At 35.1% G+C, this 20198-nt stretch overlaps 1 protein-coding gene across 2 annotated transcripts in view; it reads right to left on the bottom strand.

Moving 5' to 3' along the window:
- The window catches only part of LOC127874718 (ERO1-like protein beta), a 37125-nt gene that overhangs the window by 3752 nt on the left and 13175 nt on the right, over nt 1-20198 (bottom strand). The window contains exons 4-12 of one of the 2 annotated variants that reach the window (XM_052419256.1): nt 19662-19709; nt 15594-15703; nt 15174-15247; nt 12889-13009; nt 12130-12170; nt 6989-7003; nt 3079-3171; nt 1717-1886; nt 455-531 (exon numbers count right to left, since the gene is read on the bottom strand). In XM_052419256.1, coding sequence (XP_052275216.1) covers nt 455-531; nt 1717-1886; nt 3079-3171; nt 6989-7003; nt 12130-12170; nt 12889-13009; nt 15174-15247; nt 15594-15703; nt 19662-19709 — 749 coding nt within the window. The remainder of the gene's footprint in view (nt 1-454; nt 532-1716; nt 1887-3078; nt 3172-6988; nt 7004-12129; nt 12171-12888; nt 13010-15173; nt 15248-15593; nt 15704-19661; nt 19710-20198) is intronic. The other variant, XM_052419257.1, reaches the window with a different exon arrangement.

Genomic DNA, 20198 nt, shown 5'->3' with positions numbered 1-20198 from the left:
ATGGAATGCATGTAGAGTCATCTTATTTCTAATTTTTCATTGCATATGCATACTTACATACTGACTGAGAACAATGTGAAAATAGAGAGAATCAGGTGTAAAGATTGAACACAAAATACCAATCTTAATAAAAACAAAATAAATTGTGCAACATTGTTTCCTTCAATATAGCAAATACTTGCAAACTAATTGGGTGAAATAAATAAGCTGCATCATGCGAAAATGGGTCTTATGACATATGCAGTCAGCGCAGCTCTAGACCAGTCTTTGCAGGAGCTACCTTGTGTGTTGTAAACTCAAGCAAGATTTATCAATCTCATAAGTTGGCAGAGTAGCTCCTGACCTGACTGCACAGATGTGACCACTGGTAAAGAGCTATACTGGCTGATGTTGCATTTTTGCATGACACAGGTCATTGTTCATCAAAATACATAAGCTTCAGCACAGTCTTTACTTGATCACTCTCAGCAAGTCTTTGATGCCCTTCTTTAAACTGACATCTTCCTCATCATCACCCGTGAAATAGTCCTCCTGAAAACACATACACACACATGAAGTATAAGATCTGATCAAATTTAGATACTGATTCATTTTAGTGTTGCTTTTGGCCATCCGTTCCGTTCATGCAGACTTTTGAAGTTATAATTAAATCTGCACAGTGTCCGATGTGCGCATACCATAAGTTCAGAATGTTAAAAAAAGTGAATACCTATCCTTTAAGGACATCAATTCTATTATATCTTTATATAGAGAAATGGGTATAAAGGAGGAAAAGGGTATATGTTTGCATTTACACAAATGGTAAGCATATTTTTCTTCAATATTGGCCAGAATTTACTTTTAAAATTGTCACTTTTTATGGTGCATTACTAGGTCAAATGAAAGATCATTTTCAGGTGTCTCACAACAAGGTTAAATTAAAATTTTCATCAAATGATTCCATTTTGATGTGAACAAAATATTTCAAGTATGATTATATTGTTTACTTAACTGACACTTCACATTTCCTGTAATATTTGTAACTTCTCAAATTGATGACAATTTAACCCTTTGCCACTCAGCAGCAAATTGAAAATGGCTTTTGCCACCAGCATAAAACCAGAACAGCCTGCAAGTAACTCGCAGTCTGTTCAGGTTTTATGCTGTTTGTTCCTCATCAGTATCTAAGGTTTGGAAATGAAAGCTTTAAAACTTGAATTTAGTAAAAAGGTGTTTAATTAAAATGCAACTTTATATAGGACTACACACACGTCAAAATACATATCTAAGTGGTAAAGTGGTAAAGGGTTAACCTGTTTACTACAGATTACTAGCAATGCACTAGTTCCTAATTGGCACGTGATAATCAGGGACCCTCTCTTGTAGTGACATTTATCACATTTACATGTTGTAAATACTCTGGCACCCAAACAAACTAATTCCACAGGGATCTTTTTTATAATAACACAAATATATGAGTCCATGAAATTGTCTTTTGTTAATAAACCATAAAATTCATGCAAACACATATAAATGACTTTGCAGCATTTGTGAAATTCAATATCTGTTTCACAACTTCATATAAAATTTGTATTTTCTTTTTCCCCACAAAACCCAGAATTGAATCTTTAAATTTTTCACTACAAAGGTAACCTATAACATTCCAAAAAGGGCCAAGAAGCAACATAAGCATGTGAGATAAAAAAAGGTTCTGAATGACTGAAATCCCATGCGCACCTGTTCCAGGTAGGGAGCAGCCTTTTCCAAGGCCCTCAACTCCACCAGGTATGTGAAGTAGAGATTCTTGAGCCACTGGGGACCACGACCATCTGTCTTCTCGTGATCAAAGCGGCTTTGAAACTCATCATTATTTGGTCCCCATGTTTCAATACCATAGCAGGTTGAAGCTGTAAATTTAGTGTCATTTCCTTGATAGAACACTTGTTACTAAGTTGAAGTGCATTCATTTTGTACTCAGGCTTTAATCTTAAACTTAACCATATTTCTATAATAAATTGTTTTATTGTGATAATTCATGATCGATGAATATTTTGCATGAAAATTGTTACTTAATATTGTAAAATATTTATAATCAAACACAGTTTTGCCTATCTTTATCTGTTTTGCATGCCTTTAAACCATGGTACAAGTGCCTACTACAGCAACATTAAATACTGAACGAAATACCATATTAAAAAAAAACTAAATGTTACAGAAAGTTATGCCCCCTCAACACATGTTTGGACTCAGCGGTAAAAGGTATTTGTAGGACGGTTGAATGTAGACCAACATACTAACACTGACCCTAGAACCGGTATTTGTAGGACAGGTGAATGTCGACCAACATACTAACACTGACCTGAGAACAGGTATTTGTAGGACAGTTGAATGTACACCAACATACTAACACTGACCCGAGAACAGGTATTTGTAGGACGGGTGAATGTAGACCAACATACTAAAACTGACCCTAGAACAGGTATTTGTAGGACAGGTAAATGTAGACCAACATACTAGCACTGACCTGAGAACATGTATTTGTAGGATGGGTGAATGTAGACCAACATTCTAACACTGACCTGAGAACAGTTATTTGTAAGACAGGTGAATGTAGACCACCATACTAACACTGACCTGAGAACAGGTATTTGTAGGACAGGTGAATGTAGAAAATCATACTAACACTTACCTGAGAACAACTATTTGTAGGACAGGTGAATGTAGAAAATCATACTAACACTTACCTGAGAACAGGTATTTGTAGGACAGGTGAATGTAGACAAACATACTAACACTGGCCTGAGAACAGATATTTGTAGGATGGGTAAATTGAGACCAACATACTAACACTGACCTGAGAACAGGTATTTGTAAGACAGGTGAATGTAGACCAACATACAAACACTGACCTGTGAACAGGTATTTGTTGGACAGGTGAATGTAGATCAACATAAGCACACTGACATTAGAACAGGTATTTGTAGGACTGGTGAATATAGACCCGGGCCGGTATTCACCAAACAATTCTTAGACTTAAGTTATTATTAAGTCTAAGAATAGGTTGATGAATACGGGCCCTGTAGACAAACAAACACTCACCTGGGAACAGATATTGGTGAGACAGGTGGATGTTAATGCTTGCATGAAGACCAGAGATCATTCTGTAGAAGACTCGCTTTTCCAAGCATAGATCTGACAACAGAAAATATACAGCTTTATAAAGCTCTCGGTTTTTTATTTATTTAATTTTTAATTCCTGTACTTGTAGTTGAGAAATAACTGCAGAAAGTAAATGTTAAAACCAGTTGAGAAAACTTGTTCCGTTTAGTAAAAAAAAATGCCTAAGGGAATTTTACTTGTACATTTATTATATCACCTTCATGAATGGCAAAATCAATGGTATATATTTTAACGTAATTTGTCATGATTTCGGACATAAATTTTCGGATACGTTTTGCCCATTTATATCCAGACCGATTGATGTTGCGGGAAAATATGATCCCTGCCAGAAACTATATGATAATATTCATTTTTAACAATATTTGTTATATAGCATAGGCCTAATGTTTGCAGATGGAATTCAGAAATCAATATGCATTCCATTAACAAGATTACTAATGATAATTCAGTCAATAAATTTGTTCAGCTGTCATCATTCTGATCACTACCTACAGTTGATAAATCAACAATTATTAGCTAGGTATTTTTCATTATACTATATGGTTTAGTAATAGGCATATAAGAAACATTTTTATTAACCTTAATTGAAGAATATCAGGAAATTAAATATTTGTGCTTAAGCACAAAAACAAGCTACTAGGGTGATTATATTTTCTACAACACATTTAAGTGAACTCGAAATATCAAAATGAAGAACGGAGAACAAGGAAAGTAATAAGATGCTTATTGATTCTTTTCTGGTGGAGCTATATTAGTATCTAATTGGACAATACTTTATGTAAGTATATAAAACTCACAAGTATTGGTTAGCCATCATATATTAAAGCTTAAAACAAATCGACTTCTAGTGCACAATAAAAGAATCAGAGCTCCAGATGGGCCCTTACTTTATTTCACTTATTTTATTTTACCAGTGCATTTCAGAAGTAAATGACGACTACCGCTATAGCAAACAATCAATCTCCAGAAACATTGTCAGTAGAAAAATTCTTGTCCTTACTACTTCTATTGTAGAACACATGCTATAAACTTAGTTTTTTGCGAAACTTCTGATACCAATGAAAAAGTTAATTTTGCTTTTGGGTCAATGCGCCCAAATTTAATAGGTAATGTTGAAGAAACAAAAGCCCAAGCTTTTGAAAAATAAAAAATGAGCTGTTCTTTGGGAAAACCAGTCTTAATGGATGTGCATCAAGTATTGACCCAGATAAGCCAGTGCAGTAGGCAAAGGCTAATGAGGGATGAAACTTTCCCAAAAGTTTGCATTTTTGGTTAGAAGATACTTTGTTTAAACAACAAGATGTGTTTGTGAAACACAATGTCCCCCATATGACGTTTGACCTTGAAAAATGGCCTTGACCTTGACCCTTCACCACTCAAAATGTGCAGCTCCTTGCGATACACACGCATTTCAAATATAAAATTGCTAGCTTCAATATTGCAGAAGTGACATTACATGAGCAATTTCGACCCATATATTTGACCTTGAAGGATGACCTTGACCTTTCACCACTCAAAATGTGCAGCTCCATGAGATACACATGCATGCCAAATATCAAGTTGCTATCTTCAATATTGCAAAAGTATTCATAAAATAAGCAATTTGGGCCACATATATTTGACCTCTGACCTTGGAGGATGACCTTGACCTTTCATCACTCAAAATGTGCAGCTCCATGAGATACACATGCATGCCAAATATCAAGTTGCTATCCTCAATATTGCAAAAGTATTCATAAAATAAGCGATTTGGGCCACAAAGATTTGACCTCTGACCTTGAAGGATGACCTTGACCTTTCACCACTCAAAATGTGCAGCTCCATGAGATACACATGCATGCCAAATATGAAGTTGCTATCTTCAATATTGCAAAAGAATTCATAAAATGAGCGATTTTGGCCACATATATTTGACCTCTGACCTTGAAGGATGACCTTGACCTTTTACCACTCAAAATGTGCAGCTTCATGAGATACACATGCATGCCAAATATGAAGTTGCTATCTTCAATATAGCAAAAGTTATTGCAAAATGTTAAAGTTGGCGCAAACCAACAGACCCACCAACCAACCAACAGAACAACCAACCAACAGACAGGGCAAAAACAATATGTCCCCCACTACTATAGTGGGGGACATAAAAAATTCCATAAAAGAGGAAAGTGTCATTTCTGATTAGCCTGTGCACAAATAATGTTGGAACTCTTCCACAACAAGGACTCAGTGGACACGCTCTCAATACAGTGCTATTTTATGGTCCTTTTAATATAAACTCAATAATGGACCATTGACTTTCATATACAAACAACAGTTAACACAGTTAGGTTAGGTAAAGTATCTCACAAAAATATCATTTAATATCAACAAAAACAAATGTACATCAAATTTTTCAAATGCCTGATACAATGTAAAAAAAAAGAATAAATATGAAGAACAAGATGCTAACAGTTCAAACCTAAGAAGCAGTCAACAGAAAAGGAGAGATACAGAAGATCATTATTTAAGCATAATGCTGTTAAACTCTACAGTCTTTACAAAACAAACGTCCTTATTGATACAAATATTGTGAACATATGCACAATTCATGAAGAGCCGTTTGGAGCCAAACAGATACATAATAGTCTAGATGTGGGTAGAATACATGTAATAACATATCTGGAGCTCTGTTGTTAAAGCCACACACCTTGAAATGAAGTACATGTTAATCAATACATATAGATGCAATTTGGAAGTGTGCAAATTTGTCATAAAATCTCTAGCCTAGTTAGCAAGTAATTTATAATTTTTGTTTGAATTTTAAAACCAAAAGTAGGATTTCTATACGTATACATACATTTCGACCAACGTGAGTATTTTTAAGTTCAAACGCAAAAAACGGATTTCTACCTTGTAACCACCAGATATATTCTTATTTTGATAGATAAAATTTAAAATATAGCCTAGTTAACAAGTAATTTATTATTTTTCAAACTGTACCGCATTTAAAACCGAAAGTAGGATTTATAGACGTATATGTCCATTTCGACAAACTGGATTATTTTAAGTTTTAAAGCACAAAAGAGACGGATTTCCATCTTGTAACCACAAGATATATTCAAATTGGCATATATTAAATATGTTTTTTTATTTATACATGTACTTAAATTTACTATGCCATGTATTGCACTTCAAGGTGTGTGGCTTCAACCCTTTCCCACTCAGAGGCAAAGTAAAAATGGCTATGTAAAAACAGCATAAAACCAGAACAGCCTGCGAGTTACTCGCAGTCTGTTCAGGTTTTACGCTGTTTGCTGCTCATCAGTATCTAAGTGTTGGCAATGAAGCCCTTAAAACTTGAATCTAATAAGGAAGGTTTTTCATTAAATTTAATTTTCTGAAGGACTACAAATGCATCAAAATATGTTTCTAAGTGGTAAAGGGTTAAATAAGTTTGCTTGTTGGCTCATAACAACCAGTTGGAGCAGTGTAAACTTGTAGTGTTATACTATACAAAACTATGAAACAAACAAACCAGAGGGCACTAAGAACTGCTGGCTTACCATATGAACAAATATCTGGCACATAAAAAGAACAAAAAGGGATATTTCTTTTTGAAAACAATCGAACACCAAATGTCATACAGCTGTGAAACAAAGTTTATCAGGGTTATGATGACACAATTTATTTGCAGAATGAAGATACATTGTGTTAGGATATGAAAGAAAGATTCTAATAAAAACATATATTTCACAGTTAAAGTTATGCTCCTGTGTGGAAGAAAAAGTTAAAGAAAGATACTTGCTATAAAATGCAGCACAAACACTCAAGTTCTACAAATATTTCTATTTACCTTCCAATGATTTTTCTGCAAAAATAAAAATAGTAGATCAAAATTAAACAGCACATTTACCACAGTAACCATGGCAACAAAAATCAATAAAAACTTTAAATCACAAAACCATCACCAGAAATTTAAAATAGAAATTAAACTTAATATCATAATAGACCGCTACCTTAAACAAGGGCTGTTTGTAAAACATGCATGCCCCCCCCCCCCCCCATATTGGCTGTCAGTTGTAGTGGCAGCCATTGTGTGAATACGTTTTTTTGGCACTGTGACCTTGACCTTTGACATAGCGACCTGAAAATCAATAGGGGTCATCTGCGAGTCATGATCAATGTACCTATGAAGTTTCATGATCCTAGGCGTAAGCTTTCTTGTGTTATCATCCAGAAACCATTTTACTGTGTCAAGTCACCATGACCTTTGACCTAGTGACCTGAAAGTCAATAGGGGTCATCTGCAAGTCGTGATCAATGTACCCATAATCCTAGGCGTAAGCGTTTTTGAGTTATCATCTGGAAACCATTTTTCTAAGTTGAGTCACCGTGACCTTGACCTTTGACCTAGTGACCTGAAAATCAATAGGGGTCATCTGCGAGTCATGATCAATGTACCTATGAAGTTTCATGATCCTAGGCATAAGCGTTCTTGAGTTATCATCCGGAAACCATTTTACTATTTCGGGTCACTGTGACCTTGACCTTTGACCTAGTGATCTCAAAATCAATAGGGGTCATCTGCAAGTCAAGATCAATGTATCTATGAAGTTTCATGATCCTAAGCATAAGTGTTCTTGAGTTATCATCCGGAAACCATTTGACTATTTCGGGTCACCGTGACCTTGACCTTTGACCTAGTGACCTGAAAATCAATAGGAGTCATCTGCGAGTCACGATCAATGTATCTATGAAGTTTCATGATCCTAGGCATAAGCGTTCTTGACTTATCATCCGGAAACCATTTTACTATTTCGTGTCACCATGACCTTGACCTTTGACCTAGTGACCTCAAAATCAATAGGGGTCATCTGGGAGTCATGATCAATGTTCCTATTAAGTTTCATGATCCTAGGCCCAAGCGTTCTTGAGTTATCATCCAGAAACCACCTGGTGGACGGACTGACAGACCGACATGTGCAAAGCAATATACCCCCTCTTCTTCGAAGGGGGGCATAATAAATAATTTTAAAGAGGTTATGAATTAATAGTGTTATTTAATTTTAAGAATCTATAGATTTTTGCAAGTTTAATATGCAAAATAGGAAGGATATTAACTTAACATTGTCTTCATTGTAAGAATACATTAAAGCAGTACTTTATAATTAACATAACTAGAGTTTTAACAAGGTTTTACTATAGTCATATAGGAAAAAATGCCCCGTCCCCTAGCGGCCATGTTTTTCAACCAACCGGCATCATTTTCGAACTCGTCCAAGATATAATTGGGATGAATGTTCTGACCAAGTTTCATGAAGATCGGACAATAAATGTGGCCTCTAGATTTTTTACAAGATTTTAATATAGCCATATAAGGAAAGATGCCCCGCCCCTTGGCAGCAATGTTTTTCAAGGAAAGACTACCATTTTTGAATTCATCCAAGATATCATTGGGACAAATCATCTGAGCAAGTTTCATGAAGATTGGACAATAAATGTAGCCTCTAGAGTGTTAACAAGGTTTTACTATAGCCATATAGGAAAAATGCCCCGCCCCCTGGCGGCCATGTTTTTCAACCCAACGGCATCATTTTCGAACTTGTCCAAAATATTATTGGTATTAATCTTCTGACCAAATTTCATGAAGATTGGGCAATAAATGAGGTCTCTAGAGTGTAAACAAGATTTTACTATAGCAATATAAGGAAAAATGCACCGCCCCTTGGCAGCCATGTTTTTCAAGCAAACGTAACCATTTTCGAACTCATCCAAGATATCATTAAGACCAATTTTCTGACCAAATTTCATGAAGATTGGACGATAAATGTGGCCTCTAGAGAGTGAACAAGGCAAATGTTGAAGTCGCACAATGGACGATGGACAAAAGGCGATCACAAAAGCTCACCATGAGCACGTTGTGCTCAGTTGAGCTAAAAACATTATCAGAACTGTTTTATATAAATGTTATATAAATAATTTCAGTTGATTCATTTATATATTTCTATTTGGTAGAAATACTGACAGTGCAACAGTGAAAACTTGGGGATTCATTTTTAAAAGAACAGTTAATCACATATAAAAGGTAAAAGAAAATGTGTTTATAAATTGAATGCAATCTGGTAATTACAAACAAAATACCCATTCATGACAGAAAACTTGCATTTATATAAAAATATGCAATTAGGAAGTCCATAATACATGGCAAATGTGAGTGAAATGTACCAAACAAACTAGCAAACCATTGCTTCCAGATTAAAATAGGTAAGGAATGATTAGGAAAACCCCAGATTAATCAATATAACTGACCTTGGAAAACTAACAAAAAACAAAAAAACATGTATATAGATGTAGTACATGTGTATAAAATTATTCATTTTAAGTCAACAGCTTGAAGGATTTTAAAGATATCTTTTAATCAAATAACCATACACGTAACACATATAACATAATTATGCAATTAATATACACTAACATATGCAACAGATGCTATCAAGCACCAGTTCACAAGCGAAATTCATGTTTATAACAGTTAAAACCAGGAAATATTGGTAACACTGCTTTTAACTGAGATTGAGTGGTGTGATACAGTGTCGCTCAATTTATAAATTTACCACCTCATATCATATCATGCTTTGTCAGTAAAAAGCTGTGTAATTTATATATCTTCCTGAATACCATTCTTTATAGCATTATCAAGCATGCTTTGAACTGCACCATACACCAGCCTTGACAGAACGGTACTTTAATATGTGCTGCGACTGTGTTTGCCCTTGTTCATATTCAAATTAAAGACAGAAAATGAGCCATTGAGACTGATTGCTTCCTTACATGAATGCTTTAAATTGCTTAACAAAACTTAATGTAAAATTAACCTTGTGCTTTTCAGTTAATATTCCAGAATTTATACAAGTAATGATATTACTGACTGGATAAGAAAGTCTTTTGACCTAATATGTATATAATGCACAGCCCGTATTTGACACAGATACATGGTCAGATAATTTTCTGGTCTGGTTTGTAACATAATATGTATCTATATAAATTATAAACTATTGTTAAATATAAGGGAATGGATAAATACGCTGACAAGGAAAAATTAATAAGGTAACCCGTAATAAATTTGCCCAAAAAATAAATTAATAAATGAACTACAAATTAAATTTCACAGACATTGGGGAGTAAACATAGCTTTTGAATAAATTCAGGAATATAATACAAATCTCAAAATTCAATCACCTCTGTGTAAAAGAGAAACACCTAGCAGACCTACAACATAATTTTCATCAAATTAAGAAATGCAAAAACAGCAATTACTGATTGAACACTTAAATATTGTAGTGTATTCTCAAATACATGTCCAAACAGTTTTGTGTTTACATTTCAAACAATTTAAAATGCAAATAAACTACATATTCAGCATTATTTGTTAAAGCATTATGAGTACTAAAACTATTTTAACTATTTCTACAAGCAATTAACACGGGTAGCCCAATTCTAACATCAACATCATCATCTAATTCATTTAAACTATTTAAATCAAGCTCAACGCAATAAAAAATGCACGAGAGTTTATAAGTGACATTATAATGTAGATTTTTTGTAAGTCTAGGTCATGCAGACTTCTAGATTAGTTTTTAGTTTCAGTAATTCTAAAGAGGCAGTAAAAGTCTTGTCTATTTCATGCAACTCTCAGCTCAAATTTAAACTTCAATCCTTCACATAAATACGCTGTATAATTTGGGAAACAGAACTGTTTCCATAATTTCATTATAGATCATCATTTGATAACATGTCATCTTTATTCCTAAAAAACATTCATGTTTATTTATTTACCTGTCATGTTGTCAGTAACCAGCAACTTTAGATTACAACTTTATAAGACAAGTCCAATGTAAACAAGGGCTGTTTGTAAAAAATGTAAGCCCCCCATATGGGCTGTCAGTTTTAGTGGCAGCCATTGTGTGAATACGTTTTTTGTCACTATAACCTTGACCTTTGACCTAGTGACCTGAAAATCAATAGGGGTCATCTGCCAGTCATGATCGATGTACCTATGAAGTTTCATTATCCTAGGCCTAATTATTCTTGAGTTATCATCAGGAAACCATTTTACTGTTTCGAATTACTGTGACCTTGACCTTTGACCTAGTGACCTGAAAATTAATAGGGGTCATCTGCCAGTCATGATCAATGTACCTATGAAGTTTCATGATCCTAGACGTAAGCATTCTTGAGTTATCATCCGGAAACCATTTTACTATTTCGAGTCACTGTGACCTTGACCTTTAACCTAGTGACCTGAAAATCTGTAGGGGTCATCTGCAAGTTAATATCAATGTACCTATGAAGTTTCATGATCCTAGGCGTAAGCATTCTTGAGTTATCATCCGGAAACCATTTTACTGTTTCGAGTCACTGTGACCTTGACCTTTGACCTAGTGACCTGAAAATCAATAGGGGTCATTTGCCAGTCATGATCAATGTACCTATGAAGTTTCATGATCCTAGGCGTAAGCATTCTTGAGTAATCATCCGAAAACCATTTTACTATTGCGAGTGACTGTGACCTTGACCATTGACCTTGTGACCTGAAAATCAATAGGGGTCATCTGCCAGTCATGATCTATGTACCTAGTAAGTTTCATGATCCTAGGCTTAAGCATTCTTGAGTTATTATCCGGAAACCATTTTAATTTTTCAAGTCACTGTGACCTTGACCTTTGACCTAGTGACCTGAAAATCAATAGGGGTCATCTGCCAGTCATGATTAATGTACCTATGAAGTTTCATGATCCTAGGCCTAGCATTCTTGAGTTATAATCCGTAAACCATCTGGTGGACGGACCGACGGATGGACTGACCGACAGCGGACCAACCGACATGAGCAAAACAATATACACCCTCTTCTTCGAAAGGGGGCATATAAATAATGTATTTTGGAAGGATAGGAAGAGTAAATTTGAGCCTCAGTGTCAAAGGTAACAAACATACCCGTTAAAGACTGGGAGTTGTAGCCACTCTGCTCAGCTGGTCTGAAACATGTATCATAAACGTTATAAATTGAATTTGATGTTTTGATTGACATACTGCAGCAATCTTTTCAATGTCAAAAGACCTCGTGTAACCAATCTATTGATTGTCCCTAGGTCTTATTGAATCAATCTATTCATTCTCCCTAGGTCATATTGAAGCAATCTATTCATTGTCCCTAGGTCTTATTGAAGCATTCTATTCACTGTCTGTAGGTCTTATTGCAGCAATATATTCATAGTCCCTAGGTCTTATTGAAGCAATCTATTCCCTGTCCAAGGTCTTATTGAAGCAATATATTCAATGGCCCTAGGTTTTATTGAAGCAATCTATTCATTGTCCTCCGGTCTTATTGAAGCAATATATTCCCTGTCCCAGGTCTTATTGAAGCAATCTATTCAATGACCCTAGGTCTTATTGAAGCAATCTATTAATTGTAGCTAAGTCTTATTGAAGCAATCTATTCGCTGTCCCTAGGTCTTATTGAAGCAATCTATTCATTGTCCCTGGGTCTTATAGAAGCAATCTATTCCCTGTCCAAGGTCTTATTGAAGCAATCTATTCAATGACCCTAGGTCTTATTGAAGCAATCTATTCATTGTACCTAGGTCTTCTTGTTTGCATGGATGTAATTGGTTAATGCGATACTTTTATTAATTCCTTCCCCTATAAATGAATGATGACTCAAAACTGCATCCAACTTCAGTTACTGTGCCTTACTTGAAGCAGTTTTCCTTGTAGATGCTGTTCCAGATACGGTGTGGGGACTCGCCCTTGTAGCCTGTGTACCGCTCAGGGTTCAGAAGAAGGTCCACGTACTGCATGTTGGGGGATGTGTCGTCTGCAGAGAGACATCAGACATACAGTGTTGTCTGCAGAGATATTGCATACATACAGTGTTGTCTGCAGCGATATCACATACATACAGTGTTGTCTGCTGAGATATCACAGACATACAGTGTTGTCTGCAGAGATATCACAGACATACAGTGTTTCTGCAGAGATATCACAGACATACAGTGTTGTCTGCCGAGATATCACAGACATACAGTGTTGTCTGCTGAGATATCACAGACATACAGTGTTGTTTGCAGAGATAGTACAGAAATACAGTGTTGTCTGCTGAGATATCACAGACATACAGTGTTTCTGCAGAGATATCACAAACATACAGTGTTTCTGCAGAGATATCACAGACATACAGTGTTGTCTGCTGATATCACAAACATACAGTGTTTCTGCAGAGATATCACGAACATACAATGTTGTCTGCTGAGATATTACATACATACAGTGTTTCTTCAGAGATATCACAGACATACATTGTCATCTGCTGAGATATCACAGACATACAGTGTTTCTGCAGAATATCACACAGACATACAGTGTGGTCTGTTGAGATATCACAGACATACAGTGTTGTCTGCTGAGATATCACTGATATAAAGTCTTTTCTGCAGTGATATTACAGACATACACCGATGTCAGCACAGATATCACAGACAAACAGTGTCGCCTGCTGAGATATCACAGACATACAGTGTTTTCTGCATATATATCACAGACAAACAGTGTTGTCTGCTGAGATATCACAGACATACAGTGTTTTCTGCATTGATATCACAGACATACAGTGTCGCCTGCTGAGATATCACAGAAATACAGTTTTTTTCTGAATAGATATCACAGACATACAGTGTTGTCGGCAGTGATATGACAGACATGCAAAACTGTAATGTACCTCAGATAAAATTATTAACCTATTACATATTAAGCCATATATTATGAAGTTGTAGATATGTTTATTTTTTCAAATTTTTAATTGTTCTTACACAACAAATGCAATTTCAGAAAGATCAGTTTTAATCCATGTTTTCAGTATGAAAAAAACCCACAAGTACCCACAATAACAGATTGGAAAGGTTATTTATGCAGAAGTGAAAATTTCAGCTTTATGTGTTCCACTCAAAGCTGACACCATTTACTTAAAATTAGCCTCCCTCTGTGAAAAGGGGGTTTAATGCAAGTGTGTAAAGGGTTGTCCCAGATTAGCCTGTGCAGTCCGCATAGGCTTATCAGGGACGAAACTTTCCACCTAAACTAGATTTTTGCTAAGAAGAGACTTTCTGTAAACGGAAAATACCATAAAAGCGGAAAGTGTTGGCCCTGATTAGCCTGTGTGGACTGCACAGGCTTATCTGGGACCACACTTTACACACATGAATTAAACCCTTTTTAGGGTTCCCAGCTTTTTGTAACAAAATTCCCTGATTTTTCCCTGATGGAAAATAGAAATTCCTGGATCAAAATTTCGACCTATTTCTTGTTTTAGACACCCTCAATAAATAGCAATTGCAGACAATAACATGTATTATATTTATGTAATTTTAAAGCAATGGCCTCCAATCTCCCCTCACAGCCATCCTTTCCTCCCCTTTTTATTTATTTTCAATTAATGTTTGTTTAGCAACAATAATTGGAACATATTGTTGAGTAATTCAACATTTCTAAACTGTAACAGGAACAACAGTACTAAGAGAATCTTCATAAAGTTTTACATGTAATTTATCATAATGATTTTTGAACAGTACCTCGAACATCAGTATTAAGAGAAATTCAATGTAATTCAACTCAGAAAGTTCCTTGACCCTTTGCAGAGAAGCAGATAGCTTACTAACAACACATTTCTGCCTCTTAATATTGTTGTCTTCCACTTCATTAGCTTTATGCCTTAAGGCATCAATTTGCTGTTTTAATTTTGTATGGACTTTTTGACACAAGTCGGAAAAGTCTGACCAAACAACAATTCCCTGATTTTTCCCTGATTTCAGGAACTTTTCCAAAATACCCTGATTTTTCCGAGACTAAAAAAAGTGAAAATCTTTTTCCATGTTTTCCCTGATTTCCAGGTTGGCTGGGAACCCTGCTTTTTTACAGTCACAGCTCGAATACAATCTCAGTTTAATAACACACTGTCCAGTAAACATAACAAAGACAACACCTACCGTCTAGCTCACAGAATGTCTCCTGTGCATCGTCGTACTTGGTCCAGTCTTTGAATGCTTCTTCACTTTCCTTGCTAAACAAGCAAACAAAACAAAATTATCATTGACCAGTTTTGTTAAGTTTGAAACTGTGTCATGTGGAGTAAAATACATGATTAATTGATCAACTTGAAAAAGTTACTATTAAAAATTCTTTAGGTCACACTTATTGCCAAAGGTTGAAACTCAGATCATGTTTTTCAATTATATCTCCATCAAATTCAAACGCTATTCAACCAAAGTACTACGGTTAAACGTAGTTTTTAACAACATATTAAAAAAAAATAATAAAAGAAATAAATAAAATACAACAAGCTAAGATATAATTGTTTTAACAAAAACAAGGAAACACTACTGGAAAGAGACAGAACATGGTGTGACCTGATGGTTGTGTTGAGATATCCCAGGTCCCCTCGTGGCTCAGAGCAGTCCTCATCCTTCTCACCAGGGGGCGCTGTCCTGGGAGACTCCGGCTGCGCCTCCTTTGCATACTGAAATATCATATAAATTTGACACTGACATGTGCCTATGAAACTAGTGGTCAGGGCCTGTTTTCACCAACCCATTCTCAGACTTAAAGCCACACACCTTATTTGGCATAGTAAATTTAAGTATAAATATGAAACATATTTTATCTATGCCAATTAGAATATATCTGGTGGTTACAAGGTATAAATCTGTCTTTTGTGCACTTAAAAACAAGAGCACCGCATAACGGGTGCCAACGCTCGGCTATGAAAGCTTGTCAGATTTTTTTTTTAAGGAGGTCACAGTGACCATGGCCTTTGACCTAGTGACCCAAAACTGGGTGTGGCGTGTAGAACTCATCAAGGTGCATCTACATATGAAGTTTCAAAGTTGTAGGTGGAAGCACTTTGATTTTAGAGCGAATGTTAAGGTTTTAGCACGACGCCTACGACGGACCTCACGACGAGCTGGCTATGACAATAACTCGGGTTTTCTCCGAAAACAGCCGAGCTAATAATCGCGTTTGTCAAAGTGGACGTATACGTCTAGAAATCCTACTTTTGGTTTTAAAAGCGGTACTGTTGGAAAAATTATAAATTACTTGCTAACTAGGCTATAGATTTAATTTTATCTATGCCAATAAGAATATATCTGGTTGTTACAAGGTAGAATTCCGACCGTTTTACGCTCTAATCCTTAAAAATAAGAGTGTTTGTCAAAATGAATGGACGTACACGTCTAGAAATCCTACTTTCAGTTTTAAAAGCAGTACCTTTTGAAAAATAATTAATTGCTTGCTAACTAGGTTATAGATTTAATGACAATTTTGCACACTTTCAAATTGCATCTATATGTATTGATTAACATGTATTTCATTTCAAAGTCAGAGGCAAGGTGTGTGGCTTTAAGAAGAAATAAAAGACTTTACCAAGACAAGAGATGTGTTTGTCAGAAACACAATGCCCGTTGTTGTTGTTCTTCAAAGTTTATTTTCAGGTCCCACGCCCCTTCACGGAGTCATTTTAGCTGGACCTGCCCCTGTGACCTTTCACGGGAAAAAGTTTAATTTTGAGCCAAAGTAGGTCAAATTTACCCCGGCATCCCGGGTATTAGCCAAAGATATAATTTAGATCCAAAATAGACCAGTGCACGGTGGCCAATGAGACCTTAATGTGCACTGGTAGATAAAACGAAATGCCCCCTACTGCGTCGCTTTGAAATAAAATTTCTATTTATCATTTGGCAGGTATAGAAATCATCTCCCTTTAAAGCTTATTACTTCCCTTGGATTTTGTCCAATCCAACCATGAGGGGGTGTCTGTAGACAGTCAAAAATGACCAAGTAAGACATCACTGACAACCAAGGCCTGTGGTTTATCAAAGAGATCATAGCCAGAGTTCATCATGTATCTATGGACATAAGTCCACAGATATGTAATGAACCCTACCATTCACAAATTAGTACAGGAAAGATATGATAACTATATCATAAACAAAAACCTTTGACAAATCAATCATTTAAGTTATAAATAATAAAAAAAACCAAGAGCTTGTCATAGAAGTGCCAAATCCCCACCGAAATGTGTTTGCGTGAATGACAACTTTTTTTTAGAGAGAAGAATAATATTTGTAAAACAAATAAAGGGAGATAATTCAAAAACTATTGCTGAAAGAGTTATGGTTCATGTTCACTGCACTTCTCCTAGTTGCCATCTGTTTATATTTCTAGTTTCAAGTAAATCCCTTCAGTAGATTTAGAGGTATGCTCCAGACAAAAATTTACTTTGTTATTAAAAAAAGGGAGATAATTCAAAAACTAAGGTAGATAGTGTTATGGTTCTTAGTCACTGCACTTCTCCTACTTGCCATCTGTTTATATTTCAAGTTTCAAGTAAATCCCTTCAGTAGATTTAGAGTTATGCTCCGGACAAAAATTTACTTTGAAATTAAATAAAGGGAGATAATTCAAAAACTAAGGTAGATAGAGTTATGGTTCTTAGTCATTGCACTTCTCCTACTTGCCATCTGTTTATATTTCAAGTTTCAAGTAAATCCCTTAAGTAGATTTAGTTATGCTCCGGACAAAAATTAACTTTAAAATTATATAAAAAGGGAAATAATTCAAAAACTAAGGTAGATAGAGTTATGGTTCTTGGTCACTGCATTTCTCCTAGTTGCCATCTGTTTATATTTCAAGTTTCAAGTAAATCCCATTAGTAGATTTAGTTATGCTCCAGACAAAACTTTACTTTAAAGTTATATAAAAGGGGAGATAATTCAAAAACTAAGATAGATAGAGTTATGGTTCTTGGTCACTGCACTTCTCCTAGTTGCCATCTGTTTATATTTTAAGTTTCAAGTAAATCCCTTTAGAAGATTTAGAGTTATGCTCCGGACAAAAATTTACTTTAAAGTCATAAAAGAGGAGATAATTCAAAAACTAAGGTACACATGTAGATAGAGTTATGGTTCTTGGTTACTGCACTTCTCCTAGTTGCCATCTGTTTATATTCTAAGTTTAAGTAAATTCATTGAATAGATTTGGAGTTATGCTCCGGACAAAGTTTCGGACGGAAGGACAGATGGACGGACGAACAGACCGACGGGACCAATTACTATATCCCCTCTGAAAAAAATTTTGGCGGGGATAAAAATCTGTACAGTAACTGTGAAAAAAACTTAAATTCTAGGAAAGGAAATATATAATCTGAGATTTATAATTATATAAATTACTTCCCTTGAAAATAATTGTCTCTAATGAATCTCTATTTTTAGAAGCAAATAATTATAAGCCACTACCGTGACTGTGGATTCACAGGTAACCTTAAAGTACCTAAGGTACTTGTATGCCCTTCACCTTTCACCACTCTAAACGTGCAGCTTCATGAGATACATATGCATGCCAAATGTCAAGTTGCTATCTTCAATATTGAATAATTATCTCCCTTTACAGCTTATTACTTCCCTTGAATTTGTATTTTTGACCTTAGACCTTGAAGGATGACCTTGGCCTTGACATTTTACCACGATGTGTTTGTCAGAAACACAATGCATTCTTCTGCGCCGCTTTTTTTTATTAAAAAAAATAAATATAATTTGGCACGTCAGATAATTATGTCCATTTAAAGCTTATTACTTCCCTTGGCTTTGTATTTTCGACCCTAGACCTTGAAGGATGATGTTGACCTTGAAATTTTACCACTCAAAATGTGCAGATCCATGAGATACACATGCATGCCAAATATCAAGTTGCTATGTTCAATATTTAAAAAGTTATGGCCAATGTTAAAGTTTTTTTCTGACGGACGGACAGACTGACAGACTGACATACTGACTGACAGTCAGTTAAACTGCTATATGCCACCCTACCGAGGCATAAAAACATACTTTAGAGATTGAATATATACAGGCAAGATTGGTCAGTATGTCATTAACAAAATGTTTTTAATAAAGAATAATGAAGAAAAAGGATGTTAATGCCAAGACAGACTCAAAATGAAATGAAATTACAATTTCAAGAATATTCTTTTGTCTAAGAATTAAGTCTAAGAATTGAATGGTGAATATGGGTCCAGATCAGCTGTTGTCATGAAATAAGCACCAAAACTGTAAATGTCCAATTTAAAAAGTGCAACCATATCAGATTTTGTAAAAGGTTACAGTAGTTTATTGTGAGTATTTAACCTTTTCCCACTCAGAAGCAAAATGGCTATGTGCAAACAGCATAGAACCAAAACAGCCTGTGTGTAACTCGCAGGCTGTTCAGGTTTTATTCTGTTTGCTACTCATCAGTATCTAAGAGTTGGAAATTAAGCCTCCAAAATTTGAATCTAGTAAGAAAGGTCTATAATGAAATTTAACTTTCGAAGGGACTACACATGCATTAAAATACGTATCTAATTGGTAAAGGGATAAATCATATATAATTTGAATCTATGTTTGAAACTATGATAACCATCTGCTGTTGGTGCAATTACCCACCTTATTACATTCTCCATCTGCATTTTTCAATCCATATGGTAGTTGTTCCTGAAAAAAGAAACAAAACATAAGCAGTGTAAATGGGCGAGAATTCACATCTTACTTATGTCAGTTTTTTCTGATATAAAATAACAAACGTTTAACTTATCTGATAAATAACTTTACTGTAGAATCAAGCCAAAATGGCCTAAATTCAACACAATATATAAGAATATTGCAAAGGGGTGGCACTCTCAGGTTAGTGTGAGGGAGAGATTAACACATTTTAAAGCTAAAACTCAGTCTTCACATGTCTGTCAACTAAACTAAGGACCATCGAGAATTCTGTTTCAATAAGTTATATAATTAATTATTTAAGCCAATTATAAGAATTGATACAATTCCATGTGTAGCTGAAATTGTATGACATTTTTATTGAGATGATTTAAATGTCTCGTTAAAATAAATTGTCATAGAACTATATCCAAGTTATTTAGAAGCATTTCTATTATAAAACTAGAGAAGTGAGATCACAAAAACTCCTATAAATCAATATTT

This window comes from Dreissena polymorpha, chromosome 3 (genome assembly GCF_020536995.1).
Source record: "Dreissena polymorpha isolate Duluth1 chromosome 3, UMN_Dpol_1.0, whole genome shotgun sequence".
Taxonomy (NCBI): domain Eukaryota; kingdom Metazoa; phylum Mollusca; class Bivalvia; order Myida; family Dreissenidae; genus Dreissena; species Dreissena polymorpha.
Note: the sequence above shows the minus strand (reverse complement) of the source record. Positions and strands in the feature narration are given on the sequence as shown.